Here is a 23603-nt window from a genome sequence, read left to right as displayed (position 1 = left end):
ACCTTTCTCACTTTACAGATAAGAAAACCAAGACCCCGAGGGCTTGGGAAATGCCTTCTGCATAGCAAATAGTCAATAAACACTAGTTTAAGGAGCATGACCAATAAAACGTGTATTTTCAGCTGTACCACACACAGCTATTATTGCTTTATCTTTGGCATCAACTTCAAAACCTTCCAAAGGGAAAAAACCACAAATGGAACAGAGTATTGTGGACAATTCCTGAAGCTGAAAAATAACCATAGAATAACAGAGGCAGCAACAGAGTGAAGGTAAGTTTTAAAACCCGACTTCTTTAATCTGGAATTATGAAAATGGGATGATAACATATGATAAAAATTATAAAAATTATTAAAAAGTTAGAAATAGGGTGAATTTGAACTTTTTCACCAAATCTTTAGCATTAGAATTGAAGACTAATTCTGGATGCTCGAAGAAGGAATTCTAGAAGAGGACAAAGCAAGTACTAGTTTACTGAGATAGTACCAGATGAAAACATAGATAATAAAAGTCAAGAAGGAATAAGAATAAACTCATGGGCAATAAACCCACAGTGGGTTATTACGAACAGTTTCAAGTATGTGGGCCATTGCTAACCTCTGGGTTTGACATCCTGAAGGGAACCACATTCTCTTACAAAATGTCCTTCAGACACATAACCAGAGAGCGCTGGCTTGAATGGGGCTTGTAAAATAAACAAACAAACAGACGGTTACCTGTGGGATGAGACGCAAATGCCAGGAGCACCACGCTGAAAAAGAAACAGCATAGCAGTGAGGAACACTTCCCTGCACGAGCAAACACCACCACACGTTTCCACCCATTCTACTTGGAAATGGTGAGATTTGCCTAAGGGCAAATTATCTGCCCTGAATAGTCTCATTCTGCCTAAATCCAACTCCTCAGCAAGAAAGTGAGAATCTCCTAAAATGCCGCAGGTTTTGGTTAAGAGGGTTGAGTCTGCCCTGGGACACCCCACTCTGAGGTTCGGCCACGCCACAAATTGTTATCATACTCATCCCATCGACAAACAGTATTTGTAAGCTAAACAAAGCAAACTCTAAATTACAAATAGGCTGCAATCTAAAAGCTAGCTGTTGAGCATGAGCTAAATCCATTTTTGCCACAAAATTAACTGTGTAGAAAGTAGTTAAATTTCCAAGAAGCTAGCCCACAAAATGATCCATCTCTTCTACCATGGCCTGAAAACTACCTGCACCCATTTGCAATTGATGCCAAAGAGGATGAAAAGGAGAAGAGTCCCCTGATGCAGGTCATATTCACCCCTGGCACCCTCCCATCTTCCTCTCTGGAAGCCTGTCCCATCTCCCAGTGCCCATCTACAGCGCCTTCACGCTGCCCTACACCCACCTCTACACCCTCTTCCATCACAACTCTATGCCATCCAGGCAGCTGATCTAGTTAGAGGTTAGGGATAAAACCTTTTACCCAAGTACAGGAAGGACTTTTTTTTTAAGTGCTGGATGGCCTACTCCGGTTCTTAACCCTGGCTGCACATCAGAATAGCCCAACATCCTGGCTTAAGTTAGAATCTCTGAGGGTGTGGTCCAGGCCAGTTGTTACTTTGTTATGGCCCCCTGGTGGCTCTAAAGTGCACCAGGATTGAGACCCAGTGCAACAAATCCCTAGTTGGTGACCTTACAGGCAGTGTAGAAGACAGTTTTGAGCAGAGAAACCAGTGTTAGCTCATCAGCTCTGCCCTGCCCTCATCCTGGGTTATCTCCCAGCACCATTTCTGTTTTCCTCAGGCTCCTCCTCTGCTATGTTTCTAAAACACAGGTTCTCTGATGGCTCCCAGAGGAGCCACAGAGAGTGACAGGAGGAGAGGAGGGTTGGGGGAAAGGCAATGCACCACATGTCTGGTCGCTCAGAAGTTGGAGGTTTGTAAGATATGGAGCTGTAAAAAATACACACACTACAAACAAGACTGGAGACTTTCTGTCCTTTCCATGGGCTGTCTGCTTACCATCTCCTTTCTTTGGAAAACACATACTCCATTATTTTATCTCCCTGAATCCCCTTTTGGTTATAACTTCAGAGGTAGAAGTTATTGCTCCTATGGCAGGACACAAGGGGCCCCTTTCCATCCCAAAATATCTCCCAGGGCCTGCCATGTATCCCAAATGCCATCATTAGAATCACCCCTGAGGGTGACTCTAAAAGAAAATATTAGGGAGTAAAAATAAGAAGAAATAATTAAATAAAAGAGTTGGTTCTCTAATCCCTGTCTGAATTTTACAAACTGTGTTATACCACTCCTCACTCCTACACTGTGACCTCCTTGGGGGCAGGAACCACATTTGATTCATCTTTGGATCCAAGTGCTTAGCAGGGCTAGACAGAGAGCAGGTGCGCCATATGTTTTCTGAATTGCAATTAATCACCTCTAGGTGTATTTGTGGTGGGAATATGTTTGAAGAGAAATATAACTTGAAGCCCTCTAGAGCTCTAAGATTATATATTACATGTAAACTCTAATGAAGAAATTATGCTAATATAAAAGGTATATTATGCCAGATAAACAGATTTTTTAAATTCATTCACACAACAAACATTTATTGAGTGCTTCGTAAGTGCCAGGTACTGTCTAATATGGGGATACAGCGGCAAACAAAATAGAAAACATTCCTATGCACATGGGAAATAAAATGGGAAAATACAAGGAAAATATAATCCCCCCAGGCTAAACTCCACTAGATTTTTTCTGTTCCACAAAGTCACACCCCAGAGAGAATACCTATTTCCCTTTGACATATACACATACAATTTCATCTGTAAAATCAGGAGGTGGAGTATGAACAGGGAACATTATGGTAATTTTCTATGGAATAGATAAGGAGAGACTGCTGTCTGCTCACATTAAAAAGAGATGGTCCTAGGCGTACATCCCATAATATTCATTCCTTATAAATTGCCTGAATTTCTGAAAATGCAGATTAAAGCCATGCCATTTTTAGCCATTCCATTTATTTTCAGCTCCATACACAACTTCCTCCTTTATTCCTTCCTTCATCCCTTCCTCTCTACCCTGGCCCTAGACCTCTCTCTATATGAGGAACGTCAAAAAGTCAGGGTCAGGGGGCATACACATCCTCAAGAAAATAAAGAGTATGTGCCAAAGTAGAGAACCATCCAAATACTTGGGTCTCTCAAAAAATGGAGGGATGAAGCCAGTGCTTGGCCCTGGCTGGCAGAGCTGGGCTGGCACAGACAAGCACAGCTGCCCACAGACCTGAGTGACTGCAGCTCTCTGGATGCACGCCCTCAGCGTCCAGTGCCTGAGGGAAACCGAATAGCGGCCCTCGCTCTGATTCACGCATCTTCGTCACTTGTACTGAAAGAGGACTTGGAAATAGAATCGTGGCTGTAGCAGGGTGGGTGGAGGGCTCAGCCAGGAAGCCTGGAGCGCCAGGCCCACCGGCAGTGAACATCCTCACGGATGAAGGAGCTGGGAGGTGGGCAGGGAGTAAGGACAGGAGAACTAGCGGGGGGCATAGAGGCGCATGTTTCCATCCCCTTATTCCTCTGCTGCTCGACTTGGCTATAAGTTCTGTGGAGAAAAAGAACCATCTAAAGTGGCCTGATATCATGGAAACATTTTAAATACCAAGAGCCTTCCACATTTTCAGAAAAGTCTCTTGAAAAGGCAGCTGGTGGGTCTGGGCAGAGTGGAACTAATGATTGTTTTCAGCTGAGTACAAAAGAGGCCCACAGCCATGCTTGGGGTGAATCCTGCTTTCAAAAAGGTGTTTTAATAAATACTAAGATATTTATGAGCTCTATCTGCAAATGGAGAATACAGCTTATGTTGAACATTTTAGGCTGAGTAACTTCCTCCAGAAAGGAGCGTGACCAGACTCTAAGAAGCACCTCTCTGACGTCGGTCCTCTGTACTGAACGTGGTTGCAATATGCAAACTTGGGTTCCCAGCAGCACATCTCTCTTTCTCAGTGAGGTCCCACAGCGCACAGTCTGAGACTACTAAAATAAAAGTACGCTCCCCAGCTATTCTATTTAGCGGGCTGACCCCCATTCTTTGCTTGGCTTGGGGCTAGGGTACAAACGGAAGTCCATATACCGTATTTAAATATTATGAATCAAGGGCCGGCCCCGTGGCTTAGTGGTTAAGTGCGTGCGCTCTGCTGCGGGCGGCCCGGGGTTCGGATCCTGGGCGCGCACCGACGCACCTCTTCTCTGGCCATGCCGAGGCCGTGTCCTACATACAGCAACTAGAAGGATGTGCAACTATGACGTTCAACTATCTACTGGGGCTTTGGGGGGAAAATAAATAAATAAAAATTAAAAAAAAAATAAATGTTATGAATCAAGCCTCAAACTTCATCCCACCTTAATAAATATACCTTCAAAACAACCTGGAAGTCCAGATTAAAAGTCAGAATTCTTGGAGTCCTTGGAGCTTCACGTCAGAATGCGGCAGTGTGGGGGGATCCAGCCTCTGGCTCCCCGCTCCCAATGCACCCCCTTCACTTTCCACCCCAGGTTCCATCCTGCACCCCAAGGACCTGACACACATGTGTGCGGACACCTCAGCCTGCAAGTTCACCTTCCATCCACGTCCCCCCAACTAACAGCCTTTCTGTGGATACCCTTTGGGTCTAGGAATGAGTTAGGAAGACTGACCCAGGGAGCCTTGGAACCGAGCTCAGAACCACTGGAGTAGGGAATTCCAGGGCCCAGTCTAGAAGGAAGGGTGAGGACTCTGGGAAGATATGTCCCCTTAGCCTTAAAGACTCCATATCCCACGGGGAGAGGCATGGCCTTCTGAAGTGTGGGGCCAGACAGAGGCCCCTTTACCTGGCCTAAGGGCAGGATAACTATTTGGTTTCCTCAAATCTGATCATCTCACAGATTACTTAGTTTGCCTTCCTGGCAGGCACATTGGCTCAGAACTCCTTAATCAAAATATTATTGAAAAATAAAAATCCATTAGCTCTAGAAGGATATGAGTTATTCTTTGAAAATGTAAATTATATTTTACCTGAATATATAGTTTAAGTACTGCTGGTCAATGTCACTAAAGAATGAGGAAAAAAAAAAGATAAAACGTGAAATAATAGAAGTGTTTTACACACAAAAATAGTCGTTATCTTCTATTAACAAATTATGTCTATGTATAAGTTACTACATTTATAAATTATCAATAAATAGTATGAAGAGTACTTTACACTCAAAACCAGACCCTGGTCCGTTTGTAAAAGCCTTTCCTTGTTTAGTTCTATCACACACATTTTCACTGGGGGCCGATTATTTCCCGTGTGTACATGTACCACTTTAAAAGTAGTGTCAACTCTCCCAAGCCACTGGACTGGCTTCTAGGACCCCATATCTGACAAATAAAAATACAGGACCCCAAATAAAGCTGAATGTCAGCTACAGAACAATGTTTTAGTGTAAGTGTGTGCCAAACAGCGTATGGGACATACTCACACTGAAAACATTATTCATGGCTTATCTGAAATTCAAATTTAACTGGGCATCCTGTATTTTCTCTAAATCTACTGGCTTCTTGCTGCAAAAACTCTTTATTAAAAGAATGAAAGGCGCTCTAGGGACCCAAAGTCACACATGTTCAGAGTGTACAACCTTCTCCCAGGAGTCAGGCCCTTCAGAGTTCTCCTCAGGCCCTCATGCAGCCTTGAGACCCAGAGGCCAGCTGCCCAGTCGAGGGCTCTGACCTGGCAGCTCCAGCCCAACCAAGACATGAATTCTCATGTTGTTCATTTGCATTCACCAACTCTGCTCCATTGACTGTCCATCACAAAGGCCTCATTTCACCTCAGAACAGAGCTAGTGACTGGGGAGACTTCTAGGTCTAAACTGAGTCAAGTCAGAAGGGGCCGGAGAAACAAGAGAGAAGAGTTATGCCTCCAAGCTGGAGGAGGTAAACCAGGGCCCAAGGTAGCTGGGCACATAATTTTTGTCAAAATGTCATCTAAATGGCTGCCCCTGAAGGAAGAAGAGAGAGATTTCCACGCTCTTCACAGGTTGCTGACGGCTGGCATGTTTCAGGTGCTGGTGGACCCGGCCTGGAACAGCCCAACAGCAAGAGAAATGGCTCTGGGGCTGAGCCTGCTGCCCTCACCACCACCTAGACCTGCAGAGTCTCTGGCTGAATGGAAGAAGCTCACAATACGGTGGGTCTCACCCCTTTCCTTTAACCAAAGGACAACTCACCAAACTAAAAGTTTACCTTAACGCGTGGGGTTTCTGGGACTTCTGTAGTATCTTATAAGCCCCTGAAAATGAAGCAACATAAGTCACTGGCACACGGCATGCTGTGAAAAGGGCTGCCTGCACTTCCAGGCACAAAATCCACATCCTCTGCCCCGCGAGGGTCACCCACAGTCAGCAGGAGGACCAACACCACTTTGGGAGATTTCAAAGATGCGAATTCGATAATCCCCTGTGATTATGCAGTTCTGTGGAGGGTGCAGGCAGGGAAGGCTTGTGATCAACAGAAGGGCACAATTAACAGGAAGCTGTTGGTTTCCTTTGCAGGGTGCGCATGAGAAAGAGAGACACCACAGGACTTCCGACTGTGTGTAACAAAGCCAGGGGACCATTTTTTCCCCCCAACACTACAGATAGGAAACACTGAACATATGATTTGAAATAAAGTCAGATGGTCCTTTTATTTCACCCACTTAAATTTTTTTTTGGTATACTGTGAAAAGAGAGTGTTTTTGACACAAACTTCTGGATCTCTTCCCACCATTTTTAGAGAAGACCAACCAGCATTCCACAAGTGGACTTGAGCAAGCAGAGCCTGAGCTGTGTGTGTTTGTCATGACAAGAGGAGACTATATGGGAACTGGAAACATTTGAGGAAAACTCCAAAACAGGAAAATCAAACCAGAAAATGCCCATTTAATTTTAACCTGACATCTCGTATTTAAGCTTCCTATTGTCCAGGGTCACTAAAAAGTGGATATACACTAAGTTCTAAATAATAAGCCTCAATTATTTAAGTGAGCATGCTTTTAAAACTTACCTATGCAGAATAAGTGAATTACAGCCCAGAAATATCCATCTGCATCAAACTGTAACACAGGATTAAAAAAAAATGGCTATAAGTACAGACAAACAGGATCCAGTGCGGCCATCAAAAACCCTAAATGTCAATGCACAGTGCCAAACAAGGGTGCCAAGACAGGACTCTTGGGGCCTTGGGCCAGTCCCTCCTCATCTCACCCCTTTGCTTGTGACATCCTCCTAACAAGGCTCCCTGCCTCCAGCGCCCCCCTCCCTGTTCTCCACATTGCCCCACACGGCATCTCTAAAAGGCAAATCAGATGGTGTCACCTATTGCTTAAAATCATTCAGCAGTCCCCCAGTGACTTCAAGATAAAATCCAAACTCATGACACCCAAGGATCTCTGACAAGCCCCTCAAGTCGTCCAGTCCCATCTACTGCCCTCCTCTCCAGGGAGAGAACGTGCACTTCCCCGAGCACGAATGCTTCCCCCACCGACTCAGCCGAGGGGCATTCCCTCCTCTTCTTCCCATCCCTCTCTGTTTCCATAGGAGTTTACCTCATCAAACACACTCTATTTTACTTATTATCTGTCTATATCTCCACCCCCCACTAGATGGTAAATTCCAGGAGGGCAGGAATTAGCACAGGGGCATACATAGCAGGTGCTCAATAAAGTTGTGTGGGGGATCAGAATTTGCCACCCCAAATGTGTCTCTCCGGCTTAATTATTATTGTTATTTTCTTTGGCAGGGAAAGATTCGCCCTGAGCTAACAACTGTTGCCAATCTTCCTCTTTTTTTTCCCTCCTCCCCAAAGCCTCAGTGCATGGTTGTATATCCTAGTTGTAAATCCTTCTAGTTCTTCAACGTGAGCCGCCACCACAGCACGGCAACTGACAGACGAGTGGTGTGGTTCCGCAACCGAGAAAGGAACCCAGGCTGCCAAAGCGGTGAGAGCGCGGAACTTGAACCACTAGGCCATCAAGGCTGGCTCTGGCTTAATTATTTTTAAGAACAAAAGACTCAGAAAGAAACTTTCACCTTCCCTCTAACTGCCTAAAAGAATTTAAGATAGAAGGCCTGTTTCAAGAAGGAGCTAATACCATAAGATAACTATAGTATGATATAAACTAGGTGTGATAGATGGGGAAGAACCTAGCAAGGGCCATTTAATCCAAGTCCTCTCCATCGCTCATTGTCTTTGCAAGGCATAGTTAACATTTGTTTATCAAACATGTGCTTTTCCATCTCCACATAAATTGCCTTCTTCCCTTTGAAGTCCCAAACCACTACCCCCAACATCCTCCTTTGTCTTTAACTGAAGAAGGTGTTTAATGTGGTGGCTTCAGCCATTTTCACAAGTTATTCAGTTTTCCTGGGTTTCTCCCAAGTATACATGTTACTAAACTCTGTTTGATTTTCTCCTGTTATTCTGTCTCATGTCAATTTAATTCTTAGACGAGCCAGAAGAACCTAGAAGGTAGAGGAATAGTTCTTCCTCCCCTACAGCTGAATCACAGAATACTCAGGACACCTGCAGGACTCTGCCCACACCTGCTTTCTCCTGGCTCACTCCTCTTCACACTTCAAGATTTAAGTCCAGTACACAGAGTCTGGCTGTAGCACCAGAAAGATCTGGGTTAAATTCTAAAATCCCCACTTATTTGTCAGCAGGTGACCTTTTGGGCCTCATTATTCTTTAGCTATGAAATGGAGATAATAATAGTCCCTGCCCTTACAGAATTATTGTGAGATTTTAAATAAACTACGGCACATAAAGCGTTGGCATGGAGTCTGGCCCAAAGCAGGTTCCCTATAATTGTTCCTATTCCTTCTTCCTGAGTTGCCAGATCTTCTCAGGTGCCTCACAGCCCCGCGTACCTCCCTGGACACAGCCTGGCCTCCCCGTGTTATAATCATCTGTTTACTGTCTGCTCTCCTCCCCTTTGCTCTGACTAGACTCCGACTTCTGCCTGGACGAGGACAATTCCTCTTTGTGGCCCCAGAGCCTGGCTCAGTGCCAGATGCTTGATGGGGACTTAATAAATGCCGGGGGAGAAAAGAAAGAGAAAAGACCCAGCAATGAGATGACTACTGGAGGTGGAGGTGGGTCCTCAGTGCCTCATAAAGAGAAACTCAGGATTACAAAGTGAAAATCCCTCTGCAGAGGAGGCCCTTGAGATGAGAGGAAAAATCAACTCCACCTCAATGAGTGAGGCAGAGGCAACTTGAGTGTTGGCTTACAGGTTCTCCAAGCACGTACAGAGGACAGACCGCACCCAGCAGAGCACCCAGAGGCCAGCATTCTGCACATTGCCGCAGCCCTGGGGAGAAGGCAAAGGCCTGAGGAAAAGGTGTTGGCCTGGCCAAAAGGTACCCAGCCTGAAACTTTCAAATGCCTCTGCATAGGCCAGGGTTAGCCTGTTTCTAAGGGAAGGACTAGGAAGTTCTGCTCATACACACAGGCTTCAGAGAGTAAAAGAAACTTGGAAGGCAAAAATGAGTTTACCTGAACTTACCTGGGAGTCGCTGAAGGGAAGGCATCCTGCAGCGGCCAGGAGGAAGAGGACACTGTGGAGGGGGAGACAAAACACACAGCTTCACTTCTCAACATCAAAGCATTTCCCAGAGAGTGTGGAGGATGAAATACATCAGTTGGAGCTTGGATGAGGCAAAGATCCTGGGAGAACAAGCCCAGTTCCCTGCTTATCTTGTGAGAACCCCACCATCGACATAGTTTTCAATTATGTGCTCTACTGATAACCAGATGGTTCCTTCTCTGGTGCTCAGCCAGCCATTTTCCCAGAGACAGGCATTTGCAGGACATTTGCAAAACCACAGCTGGCTCACTCAAGAAAAACAGAGTGCTTGTGAAACGTATAATAAAAAGAGATTTTTTTTTAACTACAGATACCAAAAAATACACTAGAGGAAAATTGGGCAATCACACTACAATCATGCTGCTTACCAGAAAGAAAACACCATGGAAAGAATACTAAAATCTTCTGTACACCACCTTAATGAAATGATCAGATTTCATATCTCCGATAATGGGACAGAAATACATCATGTGCTTCCTGATAGGAGGTACTGAGAAGAGCACAATGTCACTCGTGTGGTATTCCTGCCAAATATGCATAACTAAACTGAATCAGGAAGAAACACCAAGAGAAACACAAATTTAGGGACTGTCCACAAAACAACGGGTTTACACTATCCAAAAAGGTGAAGGCAATGAAAGCCAACGAAAGGCTGAGGAACTGTTCCAGATTAAAGGATATGCAAGAGACATGACATCTTTGGGGGAAGAGATTACTATAAAAGACAATATTGGGATAATTGGCCAAATTTGAACATGGATTCAATATTAGATGATAGTATTGCATCAGACGTTAATTTTCTAAATGTAATAATTGCACTGTGGCTATACAAGAGATTGTTATTTTTAGGAGACACACTTTGAAGTATTTAGGGGCAAGGCCATGATGTCCGCAACTTATTCTCAAATGGTTCAGAAAAAAATAAGAGTAAGAATAATTATATATATTTTCTTATATATTTTATGTGATATATATGTAAATATATATATATGAAGAGAGAGAGAAAGGAAATGCAAAAAATGTTAGCAATGGGTGAATCTAGGTGAAAGGTATATGAGAGTTCCTTGTAATATTCTTGCAACTTTTCTATAGGTTTCAATTTTTTCCCAAATAAAGATTTATTAGAACAATCTCTTACACATACTGAAATATTTATAGATGCAAAGCTATGATGCCTGGGATTTGCTGAAGCGAGGCGCCGGGGGGAGCCACAGGCTGACAATGTTGACGCCGGGTGATGGGCACACAGGGTTTCATTATACTATTCTGTCTACTTTTATAAATGTTTATAAATGTCCATAATAAACTTTTTTTTTTTAATTCTTGCACAAAAAAGTAACACTGCCAATCACAGATATTTTCACATTCATTAGAAAGTCGATTTGGAACTATCTGTGGTTCAGGAATCCACAGTTTTTAGCATATCTCTTCTGGGTTTCATACACCAAAAGATCTTGCCCTCTAGCTTTCTCCAATCATTCTCTCCTCCTAAAAGGCGGCACCGGAAAACAGAAAACCCAAACTATCACATACTCTTTCTCCCTCTTTCCATTCTATAATGCAACAGCATATATAGTGTTGAGCCCCTTCACTACTGGCCATTCCGTTAGCTGGCAAACAACAAAGGATCAAAGGCACGAAGGGAAGCAGTGAATATAGCATTTTCCTTTTCAGAGGACTTTGTCATATGACATCTCATATATATTTTATACACATAGAATTCTATATTATTCACATACATATGTAATACATAACAACCTGATATTTATAACCTAAGTACACTGACGATAGGATGCTAACCAATTCTGCCCACAACCCCACACCCCTGACAGTCCTCGCTGTTGTCATCACATGGAGTTGTGTACCCAACAGACAAGCACGCGGCTGAGCCCGAGGCAGGAGGCCTGGTTCGGAGGAATCCTCGGAGCTGGGGCCTGACAGCCATGGAAAGATCAGGACAACACAGAACATCCTGTGCTGGATGGCACAGGAAGGTTCTCCACTCCAGCCCTACCCTACAGCCACACCCACTTTCAAGGCACACACACAAATGGCCTCGAGAAGACTCGAAGGCACCAGATGGCAGAGAGACTCAGAGGCAGGGTGGGGTGAGTGGAGGGAGGTTGTCAGGAAGGGCTTCTGGGACAGCACACCAACAGGCAGGTTTTAGGTGGGAGGAGAGGAGAGCCCTAATGGGCTTGGTGTCTACCTACAATGGAAGGCTTTACAGGATATAGGACGCTTCCCCAGCTACAGGCAATGAGCGTTATCGATCCTCCCAAAACAGACAACCCCTCGGAGTTGAGGGGGAGATAGGGGACAGCCGGGTGTGAGATAGGCCCTGGTTTCCCACCAAACGTGGCCTTGAGCAATACCTGATTATATCAGGTATTAGTAGGGTTTAATGCCTCTTTTTAACACCTGCTAATCTTTTAAACACGGGGATGAGTCCTGATGGTGGTTTTGTTTTATTTTTTCAAGTAGCAGCCTGTAATAAAGGCAAAAAGGAGATTGGATGAAAGCCCAGAAATATTTGAAACAGAGAGTCCTAAATCCACGTGTCAAAGTGTCTCTGTTGGTTTTCTGTCTACAGGACTAGGCTTCGTAGCTACTGCAGAGGAGCAGGAAGCACAGAACAAGGCACCCAGGTTAGAATTAGCACATGGGGTACAGGGACTCGCCTGAGAGTCCAGCCCAGGAAACTGAGGCACAAAGGCTTATGAAACCTGCCCACGGTCACTTTGCTGTTGCCCAAGACCACAGTTCAGATCCCTGGACTCACAGGCCAGTGCTCTTCACCACGGGAAACCTTAAAAACCAATAAACTGCAAACGTTATGTTTTAAGTTTTAAGTCCTTTCCACGTTTTCCATTTTCATTCCCCATCAGTTTGGCACAACTTTCAGCGAAGTTTTGGGCATCAATGACTGAAATCTAGCATGGGTTGTTTTTCCCTTAGGAATAAAATATTTCAGAAAAAAAAAGAGCAAGAGAGATAGTAAATTTTAGAATAAGGTACAAAATAGGGATACGAGTGTTTATAAGAAATTCCTTTGTCAATTCTCAAGTTCGAATCTTCAACAAACAGTTTAACATCCAAGTTTAAAATCAGGTTAAATCTTCTATTTTAGAAGTTTGTGGGTTTTTTTTAAAACTTACCTACAGATCTTTGCAGGAGAAGTTTTCTGTAGGAAATAAAGAGACATAATTAGTCTTTAAAAATTGTTTTTCCCTTAAAAGAAAATATTTAGGTCAAGAGGCAAATAAATTATGAGTAAGTTTCTTGGGGGCTTAACAGCTTGCTGCACTTGAGGCCTTGTTGTGGCTTTTTCTTCTTGGACAAAATGAAGGGTGACTCAGAGGCCCAGGGGTGAGTCACTCGGGCAGGGCCCTCTGCATGTGCCGGTTACCTCTCTCACCATCCGAATCCTGTTTACTCACAAAAAAAAAAAACTGACGCCGGGGCCAAGCCTTCCCATAGCTTACACACCACGCAAGGGGGACAGAGAGAAATCAATGTAACCTGTGCAAGACAAGAAATTAAGCTCTTGTTCAACTTCTATTCCAGTCTGTCTCTTTAAATCTTCCTTCCATGAATCCAGCTCTGACTCTGAGCAGTGCTATAAATTCTCTGGAATGATGTGTAAATTAAGAAACAGGAGAAGGGACATTTGACTCCACCTTCACAGAGAAGGAAAAAAGGGCAGATTGAGGAAATCTAAACTTGGCACGTAAAGCTCCCTGAAATAAAGAAATTCCAATGCAGACTCTACCTTTATCGGCTCCTTTTTATTAGTCAGTTTAAGGGAATCAGTCCTTTGCACTCAGGAAGAAAGTTCTGCCAGGGAGAAGCATAGCTTGTTCTATATTTGATAGGGGAAATGGTCAGGTAAAATAACAGATTAATTACGAACATTTCGGAAGGCTTATTTTGCTAGTTGAGGACACAGTGCAATTTTAATATATTTTTTTAAAGGGTAGGAGGAGGGATGAACAGGCAGACCACAGAGGATTTTTTTTTTTGAGGAAGAGTGACCCTGAGCTAACATCTGTTGCCAATCTTCCTCTTTTTCTTTTTTCTCCCCCAAGCCCCAGCACATAGTTGTATATCCCAGTTGTAGGTCCTTCTAGTTCTTCTATGTGGGGTGCCGCCTCAGCATGGCTTGATGAGAGGTGAGTATGTAGGCCCCCAGGATCTGAACCTGGGAACCCCAGGCCGCCAAAGTGGAACACACGAACTTAACCGCTATGCCACCGGGCCGGCCCCTTAACTGCAATTTTTTTTTTTTTTTGAGGAAAATTAGCCCTGAGCTAACATCTGTTGCCAATCCTCCTCTTTTTTGCTGAGGAAGATTGGCCCTGGGCTCACATCTGTGCCCATCTTCCTCTTCTTTATACGGGACACTGCCACAGCATGGCTTGATAAGCGGTGCGTCAATCCACGCCCGGGATCCAAACCTGAGAACCCCGGGCCCCCGGAGCTCCAGAACTTAACTGCTACGCCACGGGGCCAAGCCCCAAACTGCAATTTTTTGACTCGAGTTCAGATAGTGTGAAGTATGAACATACTGTTTAAAAGTGAAGTGCTGACAAGAGAAACATGTCGTTTGCTATGAAGACTATGTTAAGTTTTCATGCATTACTAAACAATCCAGTTTGCATCGTTTTCATAAACAGACTTTGTGAACAAAGCAGTGGCTTGCATCTTTAGATCCTTTAATCTATCTTTGTGGAACCTGCCTCAGCAGAGCACAGAGGCAATGCCAACCTTGACCCCACTGCCACCTGGTGGGGACACTTATCCCTTCAGTACAAAAAGGATGACACACACGAAGGTGACCTGGCTCACAACACCTGCATTATGGGAAAAATGCATTACTAAAAGATTCTGAGCTAAATATCACCAACATCTCAACAGTTCGGTGGAGAAGCAGGAATGGAGAGGACAGAGACGAAGGGGATGCCCCACCTCTTCCATGAGAACATGTTCGCCCAGCAACTGTCTGGGGGTTTCCACTACAGGGCAGCAAACCAACCCAGAGCCTGAAAGCGTTCCCCCATTCCACAGAGGAGAGAGGCTTTTTTATTCTAAACTCCTCTGTCTAAAGGAGCCCAGAACCTGAAATATGAAGAGCAAAAACAGGCAATAAATTCATTACTGAGCTCTATTGCCCGAGGGCTCAGAAGACAAGTGAAGGGCTAATGTCAGGGCGTTCACCTTTATAGGCCCCTCAGTCCAAAACTCCCCCAGCAACAAGTCCTAATGACGTCTCAGCATTCTGAACGGGGCAGGATAACTCCTCAATAGTTCCACTGCCAAAACTAACAATAAGGAGCTCCCGTTACTCTTGGTTAGCTGACTTACCCTGAAGGCTATTCTGTGCTGGGTGCTGTTCTAGGTGCTCTACAAGTATGGACTCATTCGTTATGGGTTAATTAATAATCTTGGATTATAAGCTACAGAGGGGGACACTGAGGCACCGAGAAATGAGGTAAGCTGCCTAAGGTCGCAGGTTTGGGGCCAGGAGACTCGCTCCAGAGCCTGACCCTTTACAATGCTATTCTGCCACAGTGACACCTGTTGGCCCTTTCCGGCCACTAGCTTTCATTTGCCGCTTCCTCTGCCTGCCCGGAGTGCTTTCTCCTTGTCCACCTGGAAAATTCCTACCCATCCCGTGTGACTGAGTTCAAATCTAGCCCCTGGGGAAGACCCCCATTCAACCCTTCCAAGCACGACTTACCGTGGCTACCCCTCGTCCACCTGCACCCCTTTTCTGGCTCATACGACACTCCATGGGCATCACAGTCATGTTTACATGTCGGCTCCTCCATTCAACCTGAGTTCTGTGAGGTGATAAACGTGTCCTCTACATCTCTGTAGCTGTAGCCTAGCATGATGTTTGATATGTAATGTATATAAATGTTGAACAAACGAACAAATGAGTGAGAAGCAGTATTCTAATGTTAAACTGTGATGAATATATCTGCAAGGTAGTAAGACTAATTCCACAAGCCACACATTACCTTAGAGTCAAACACTGTGTGTGTATGTGCATGTGTGTGTATGAGTGTGTGTATACAAAGAACTAGTTATGAATGGTGACAACGAACTACAGCTCCAGATACAGTTTATTCTCATAACCTGGGAATGAGGTTATGAGGAGGTCAAGTTTACTCTCCAAAGTCGATTCTAGTAAAACCTGACACATAACAGACAATAGAGCCCTCGCTGTGAGTCACAGGTCAAGTCTGAGAGGAGGCTCGAAGCTGTGTTCCTCACGATATCCTGTCATCCGTCACCGCTCAGGGCTGAGTGATCAGGGATGTAAATCATATCAAGAACATCTTATGGCAATCTTCATCACAGAGCAGATTTTAATGCTAAACTACCAGAAACTAGAAACTACTACAAAGAGGGGCTGGCCGACACACTGTGTTTCCCGTGGAGTGGAATGAGGACACACATAGAGGTTCCTGACAAATTGTTCAATGGAAAAATAGGACGTATTTTATGATTTGTGTAAATACACCTATACATGTGCATAGAAAAAAAGTCTGAAAGAATAGATGGTTTCCTCTGGGAAGCAGGATCACAGTTGATTTCTGTTTTTTTTCTCTGCATTTACTATAACTTATTATTTCTTATTACATTCATAAAGGAAAGAAAGATTTTTTTAAATAACTAAATAGATATTTGCCCTGACAAGAAATGATGTTTTGTGTTAGTGATAAAATGGAATTGAAGATTCAAAATATTTTGGTGTTCATCCAACTCCTTCCAAGGACAGGTCCTCTCAGCCTGGAAGTCTGGCCCCTGGTCTCTGCTTGATGGAAACATCCCTGAGGACCCTCCAGCCCCGTGTTGGGGGATGATCAGATCATCTATCTGATCCAATTTTTTCATCAGGAAGCAATATTCTATGGAGACGCCTGGATCCAGCACCTAGACCAGGTGAATCTTCATTTTAAATTCACAAAAAACTATCCATTTCATGAATAAGAAGCCTTTTTGGAATTTGAGTCAGCCTCCCAGAACCTAAGCAGCTCTTGGTTTCTGAACCTGAAACCTCAGTGACCAGTCAGCAAATATTCACTCGGCACCAGTTCTGGGGCTACGCCCTGGGGCTACACAGAGAACAGCTCCATGGGCCCTGCAATGAGAGGGCTTGGAGGAGGCAGGCAGAGACACAAGGAAAATCATACTGCATTTCACTGAACCTAAGATGCCACTGATTGTAAAATTCCCTATTATTTTATACACTACTAAGAAAGAAAAAAATATATATATCTATACTATATATACTAAGAAAGAAAAAATTAGACCAGGGCACACCATTGATCGTAAAATCACTATCTGATTGCAGATAGTGAAAAATTTTTAATGTGAAAAAAAGGAGCACATGTGAGAATTGATGACATATGGAAATCACAAGATGGTGCGATAAACAGAATGTCAGAGAAATGTGCCCCTGCTCCTGGAGGTGTCAGGGAAGCCTCCACTGCACGTGGATCAGCCTGAGGTGCCGGGAGCCTCACTGGAGGCACCGCAGGGTCCCCTCTCACCTCCTGCAATCCTTTCTCCTCCACAGACGGCTGGATGAGCAGCTCACACGGTAAATCTGATCCGTCTCTCTGGGCTTCAAAACCCAACCGTGACCTCCCATTGCACTCGGCATAAATTCCCAGCTCAGCCTCAAAGGCGCCTGTCTCTAGCCTCGTCCTCAGCCTCCTCTCTTTCTTATCAACCTCCAGCCACACTGGCGCACACAGACTTCCGCCAAGTCCCTCTTGCGGGACTGGCCCCCTGCGCCTGCTGCTTCCTCTTTCTCTTCCTCTTCCCTCCTTCCGCTTCTACTTGTCCAACCCCTGCTCAGCCTCTGTCCGTGTTTAAATGTGACTTCCCCAGAGCGGCCACTCTGGCCACACAATCCAGCACGTGGGGCTCATGATTTGTTTAGTGTCTGTCTCCTGTGCTTGGCTGATGCTCCACAGAGCAGCGACCATGCTCTTGCTCACTGCTGTAGACCCAGGGGCTGGCACCGTGGCAGTGTACGCAGGTATATAAGAAACATCCATAGAGTGAATGAGGGGGTACTTTTGCTGACAGATCAGAGGAAAGAAATATCATGATATGGTCTAGGAAAAGTGAGAAGTTTGCTTGTGGTTGGAATTTCTAAAACCTGAGAGGTGGATGGGGCCCAGGTGGAGAAGGGCTTTGCACGCCTCCGTGTGGGTCATGGGCAGTCCCCAAAGGGCTGTACGTGAGGGACACGATTGGATCTGTGTTTCAGAAAGATCACTCTGGTGCAGTGTGGAGGAAGGTGAGTGTGGGGAGAGACAGAGGCAGGGAAACCAGCCAGGGCACCACCGCACGTCTCTCAGGCAGCTCGGTGCCCACCAGTCTTCACCAGGCAAGGGCACGCACAGATAACGACAACCATCTAGGCCGGGACTGCTCACTCCAGGCCCTACCTGGCTGCCCTGAGGGCTCAAGATCTCATTTCTCAGCCCCTAGCTGGGCAGCCCTGAGAAACAGATAAGGACCTGAACTAAGGCGGCAGCAGCAGTAGGAATGGAGAGGAGGGGACAGATTCAGAACTAGACTGGGTGTGGGGGGAAGGGAGACCGAGGAGTCTGAGAGGACCCCTGCATTTCCGACTTGGGAGAGGATGACCAGGATTGGGATCACTAAGTGAGAAGCAGGTTGAAGAAACAGATCAGTTCCATTTGGATCCCTCTGCATTTCACAAACCCGGGAAACAGCCAGGCGGAGAACCAGAGGCCTGCAGGCCATAGGGATCTGAGCTCAAGAGAGAGCTCTGGGCTGGAGTCCCCAGTGAACTGAGGGGGGCTGGTGCCATGGGTGTGGATGCGATTGTCCAGAAAGCGTGTGGCATGGGAACAACAGGCACCTGAGACAGAGCCCTAGGAGACCCTGAAGGAGAGACAAAGGACAAAGAGGAAGACAGGTGGCTGTGAAGGGAGAGCCAGAGACTCTGGGATAAGAACCAGCAGGGAGCAGGAAATGAAGGTCAAGGGGCTAAGAGATTCAGGAAAAGGGAGGGGGTGACGGATGGTGTAAAAGGCCAACAGAGTTGCATAAATGAAGCCATCGGTGACTTCAGCCAGAGTGACTTCAGGGTAATGGTGGGGGCAGGAGCAGGCTGAAGGTGAAAGGGACACAAGGACATGAGGACATGAGGGCGTGGACAGCACCGAGCCAGACCCTCTCTTAGGCGCTGTGGCAGGAAGGGCAAGGATGAGGTGAGTGGAGGTGGAGGGCGAGTACGGGGAAGGCAGCTGCTGGCTCTCCTGTCGAGTGTTGGTTTTATCAACACAGCCTTCCAGAGCTGGGTTCCTGTGAGTGGGTCTCCCAGGGCCTGCTCCTTTTCTGGTGGATGGAGAAAACTGGGCATGTCTGCAGGCCAAGGGAAATAAGCCAGCAGAGGCGGAGAGGTCAACTATCCAGGAAAGAGGAGGGTAACCCACGGAACTGCCTCCCCTCCGAGGAGCAGGCGGGGGTCACGGAGGGCACCCAGGTGTGCGCAGTGGCCTCAGCCATGGGAAGGACGCCTCTCTCCCCTGCACACCTGTAAGAAGTGCACTGCCCAGATGGCTGACTACCCTCTCTCTAGTTTAAAAGTTCCAAAATTTTGATATGAAATCATTTCAAACGGGCAGATGTTAGAAAAAAGGAACGTCTGAAAGAGGGACCAAATTAAACCCACCACTAATAACGTTAATAATCATAGCTAACATGTACAGAGCGCCCACATGTGCCAGAAACTGCTGGAAGCACTTAACACGTGTGCCGCACTATGCCCTCCCAACAACTCTATGAGTTGGGTGATGTTACTAACCCGTTTTGACAGATGGAGGCACAGAAGATGAAGGAACTTGATGTAGCTGGCGTGAGGCAGAGCTGGGGCTGGGGCAAAAAGGGAATTTCCTCAGGGTGGGCTGAAGCTCCCAGCACCCGAAGTGAAGCTCTACTGTATGTTTCCACGAGGCGCTGGGATTAGCTGTGGGTGGGAACGCCTCCCCCACCAGGCACAGCAAATGCTTCCTTGAATCCCGACGCCCTGGCCCGGCACTGGCCTGGAGCTGAGTTCCTTCAGATCAACAAGCGTTCCCACGTATGTCTGGTGAACTGAAGGGACGTCAAAACTGTGATCCCTGAAATTAGTGACCACTGTCGGGTAGTCTTGACTGGAAACAGATGGCAGGAAAAGGTAGAAACTAATTTGGGCCATAAACAAAGGTGTGTCTTTGAAATTTAAAGCAAGGGAAGTGAAACTAGCATTTTGCATTATCATTTACCTCTTTCCGAAAACACTTCTGGTGCCCACAGACAATGACTTCAGCTACATTATGTAAAGTGAGAAACACAGGAATGGCCTGAAAGAAAACAGAACAATAAGCATGAAAATATTTTCTTTGATCTCATAATTACATAATTCTCGATTTCTGCTTAAAAATAAAGACCTGGGGGAACTGCTGGTATTTGCATATATAATCCTCTGCAGCAGAAACTCTTCTCCATGGATTAGTGCTCTCTCTCGTAGTATTATTCTTGGTAAGATGGTCATAGAGGCTCCCCTGCTACGAGTATTCTCATCAACACACATTTATTAAGCACCTACTATGTGTCAGGCACTGTGCCAGGTGCAGGGTACACATCCCGTGAACAAGGTGGACACGTGACAGGGAGACTAGCCCTATTGAGGTAAGAGCTCTGACAGAGTGTGCAGAAAGGCGCATCTTACCCAGCGTGGGGAGAGCAAGCCTTCTTGGAGGAAGTGAAGTCCAAGGCCTGAAAGAGAACTGAATGATGAACCAGAGGGAGCCAAACAAAGAGAGGAGGCGGAGAGTGCTGCAGGCAGATGAGAGTGACCCCGCTCCACCGGGAACTGGGGGAAGTCAGGCACGCTGGAACATAACGTGGAAGGGACAAGTCGGGGAAAAGAAGGCGGAGAGGTCATCACGAACCATATCAGGAAGTCAGGCCACCATAAGAGTCGCTGAAGGGTTTTAAAGCAGACAGCGACATGATTTGATCTTCGCGTTAAAGGGAACTTGGGCCACTCGGTAGGGGACAGGAGGCAGAGACAGTTGCAAAAGTCTAGGGGTATGGTAGACTGAAAACTGGTCCTCCAAAAAGCCACCTCCTGTTGCCTGGAACCGGTGAATGTTACCTTGCACGGCAAAAAGGGGTCTTTTCAAACGTGACTAAGTTGAGAATCTTGAGATGGGGAGTTTACCCCGAACTATCTGAGTAGGCCCTAAATGCAAACATAGTATTTATAAGAGAAAGGCAGAGATCTGACACACACAGAGGCTGTGACTACAAGCCAAGGAATGCCAGCAGCCACCAGAAACAGAAAGAGGCGAGGAACAGATTCTCCCCCAGAGCCTCTGGAGGGAGCAGGCCCTGCCGACACACCTTGACTTTGGACCTATAATACTGATTTTGGACTTTTGGCATCCAGACCCGGGAGAGAATAAATTTCTGTTGTTTTAAGCCACCCAAATATGTGGTAATTTATTACAGCAGCCACAGGAAACTAATACACGGAATGACAAGATGGTGGCCTGAACTTGGCAGTGGCAGTGAAGACGGAGAAAAGTGTCCACATTAAGGAAATATTTAGGAGACTGAACTGAGGCAAACATTTGAATAACTGGGATCAACTTCGCACCAAAAAAAAAAAAAAAAAATGGAGTGTGGGATTTTGTTGATGCTGATGTTCCCTGCAAAGCAGAGAAAGATCAAGAACATGCGTGGGTTTTGGCACCAGCCTGGGCTTCAGGCCCAGCTCCACCATCTGCTTATCCAAACCTTAGTTTGCTCCTCTGTAGAATGGGGATAACCATACCTAAGACCTGGAGCCATTGGGAGGAATGCGGGAAACAACGCAGGTAAAAGACCTAGATGAATGGTGCAGGAGCACTGCATGAAGGTGGTCCATGTAACTGGTAGCCCACCCTCAGTGGCCCTGACAGAGGCCCTCAGCTGGGGCGCTGTTCCAGCTTAGTGGACCTGCTTAAAGGTCATCCTGCTCTCCTCCTTCCAGATGGATTAATTCTTCATTGTTTTGGAAGATATATTTTTACCTTGTTTTTAAAACTTTTATAACTTCATAGCTCTTCCCTATTTTAGTATTTTGTTAGAGCTTGCACTGCTTTATTTCCTTTTGAGTTCTTGCCTTACAGTTTTCTTGCCTTTTTAACTTTTTCTACTCTTATTTTATCTTTCATTAAAAGTTCAACTCATTAGGGGCCGGCCCCGTGGCGTAGCGGTTAAGTGCACACGAGCCGCTGCTGGCGGCCCGGGTTTGGATCCCGGGCGCACACCAACGCACCACTTGGCAAGCCATGCTGTGGCGGCATCCCATATAAAGTGGAGGAAGATGGGCACAGATGTTAGCCCAGGGCCCATCTTCCTCAGCAAAAAGAGGAAGATTGGCATGGATGTTAACTCAGGGCTGATCTTCCTCACACACACACACAAAAAAGTTCAACTTATTAAAGCAATGATGAAGAAAATAAAAAAAAAGTCCTACTCAACTCTTTTTCCCTTTTAAAATCATACTTTATTTTCTATTTTTTCATTTGTCTTTTGCACTTCTTTTTATTCATCTTGAAATTTTATATTGTGAATTATTTTGTATGTGTTTTAAAATTATTAAAGAGGTTTTTTTTTAACTGGCTTTATCCATTAGGCCCGTGTTTGGCAAACTTGGGCCCTGGCCTTTTAGTTCTTGGCAGGAAAAGATAGTAAAGAAAATCTTGGACAGGTCAATCATGTGGCACATGCAAGTAAATCTGAAAGGGTGACCTAGATCTTACTTATTTAAAATTAAGACCTTATTTAAAATGCTTTTGCCTCCTTGACTATAAAATCACTAAGGAGACCAGACTTAGGACTGAGATTACAGAACTCTAGACGCTAACTGTAGACCTCAAGGAGGCTGACTTTTTTCTATTTTATAAACTGTAGACAGGTTTCTCAATCTCCCTAGAACCTACTCTGATCAGACTCTGGAAAAGGACCTATCTATACATACAGAACTGACTTTTTTTTTTTTTTTTGTGAGGAAGATCAGCCCTGACCTAACATCCATGCCAATCCTCCTCTTTTTGCTGAGGAAGACTGGCCCTGAGCTAACATCTATTGCCAATCCTCCTCCTTTTTTTTCCCTTTTTCTCCCCAAGGCCCCAATAGATAGTTGTATGTCATAGTTGCACATCCTTCTAGTTGCTGTATGTGGGACGCCGCCTCAGCATGGCGGGACAAGCAGTGCGTTGGTGCACACCCGGGATCTGAACCTGGGCCACCAGCAGCAGAGCGCGCGCACTTAACCACGAAGCCACGAGCCAGCCCCTACAGAACTGATTTTAAAGTGCACTAATAACAGCTACCACAACGTGTTAAGCACAGTGCTAATCATTTCAATTGCATTCTCTTATTTAAACTCCCTCCCAACAACTCTATTAGTGGATGCTATTACCTTAATTTATAGACAAGGAAATCGAAGCTTAAAACATCAGGCAACTGGCTGGGTCAGGTAACTCACCTAGTTCAGGGCGGAGCCATAACTCCAATCCAGGCCTGTCTAACTGCAAAGCCCACGCTCCCAGCCTCGAGGTTATAATACCCAATCACGTCAGCCCCGGGGTGGACTTCCTGGATCTACAACCGTCCAAAGTCCAGCATGACTGGTGTGTTCCAAATCCTGCTGGTTTGCTTCCTCCAGGAATAAAACTGGAATGATCTAAAATGGTTGAACTCAAAGAAAGCTCTATGCCCTTTTTAAAAGGGATTTATATCTTCCATTTCTACTTAAAAAAAATTTAAATCTGAATTTCTCAAGCCATTTTTCCTACTGAGAAGCTAGCAGGCTTTAGAAACAGTAATTCTACAACTGACTATATCAGCTGCCTTAGAGATCCATCACAAACAATGTTACGGCAGGCTGCAGCTTTA

At 45.4% G+C, this 23603-nt stretch overlaps 1 protein-coding gene across 2 annotated transcripts in view; it reads right to left on the bottom strand.

The window, feature by feature from the left end:
• The window catches only part of TMEM241 (transmembrane protein 241), a 128781-nt gene that overhangs the window by 67254 nt on the left and 37924 nt on the right, over positions 1-23603 (bottom strand). For both annotated transcript variants that reach the window (XM_058556813.1, XM_058556814.1), the window contains 7 exons: positions 19937-20014; positions 12776-12801; positions 9537-9588; positions 7034-7082; positions 6233-6278; positions 5021-5056; positions 717-751 (listed from right to left, as the gene is read on the bottom strand). In XM_058556813.1, the coding sequence (XP_058412796.1) occupies positions 717-751; positions 5021-5056; positions 6233-6278; positions 7034-7082; positions 9537-9588; positions 12776-12801; positions 19937-20014 (322 nt within the window). The remainder of the gene's footprint in view (positions 1-716; positions 752-5020; positions 5057-6232; positions 6279-7033; positions 7083-9536; positions 9589-12775; positions 12802-19936; positions 20015-23603) is intronic.

The sequence above is a fragment of the Diceros bicornis genome, chromosome 16 (genome assembly GCF_020826845.1).
Source record: "Diceros bicornis minor isolate mBicDic1 chromosome 16, mDicBic1.mat.cur, whole genome shotgun sequence".
NCBI classification, from domain to species: domain Eukaryota; kingdom Metazoa; phylum Chordata; class Mammalia; order Perissodactyla; family Rhinocerotidae; genus Diceros; species Diceros bicornis.
This window is presented reverse-complemented; position numbering and strand designations above follow the sequence as displayed.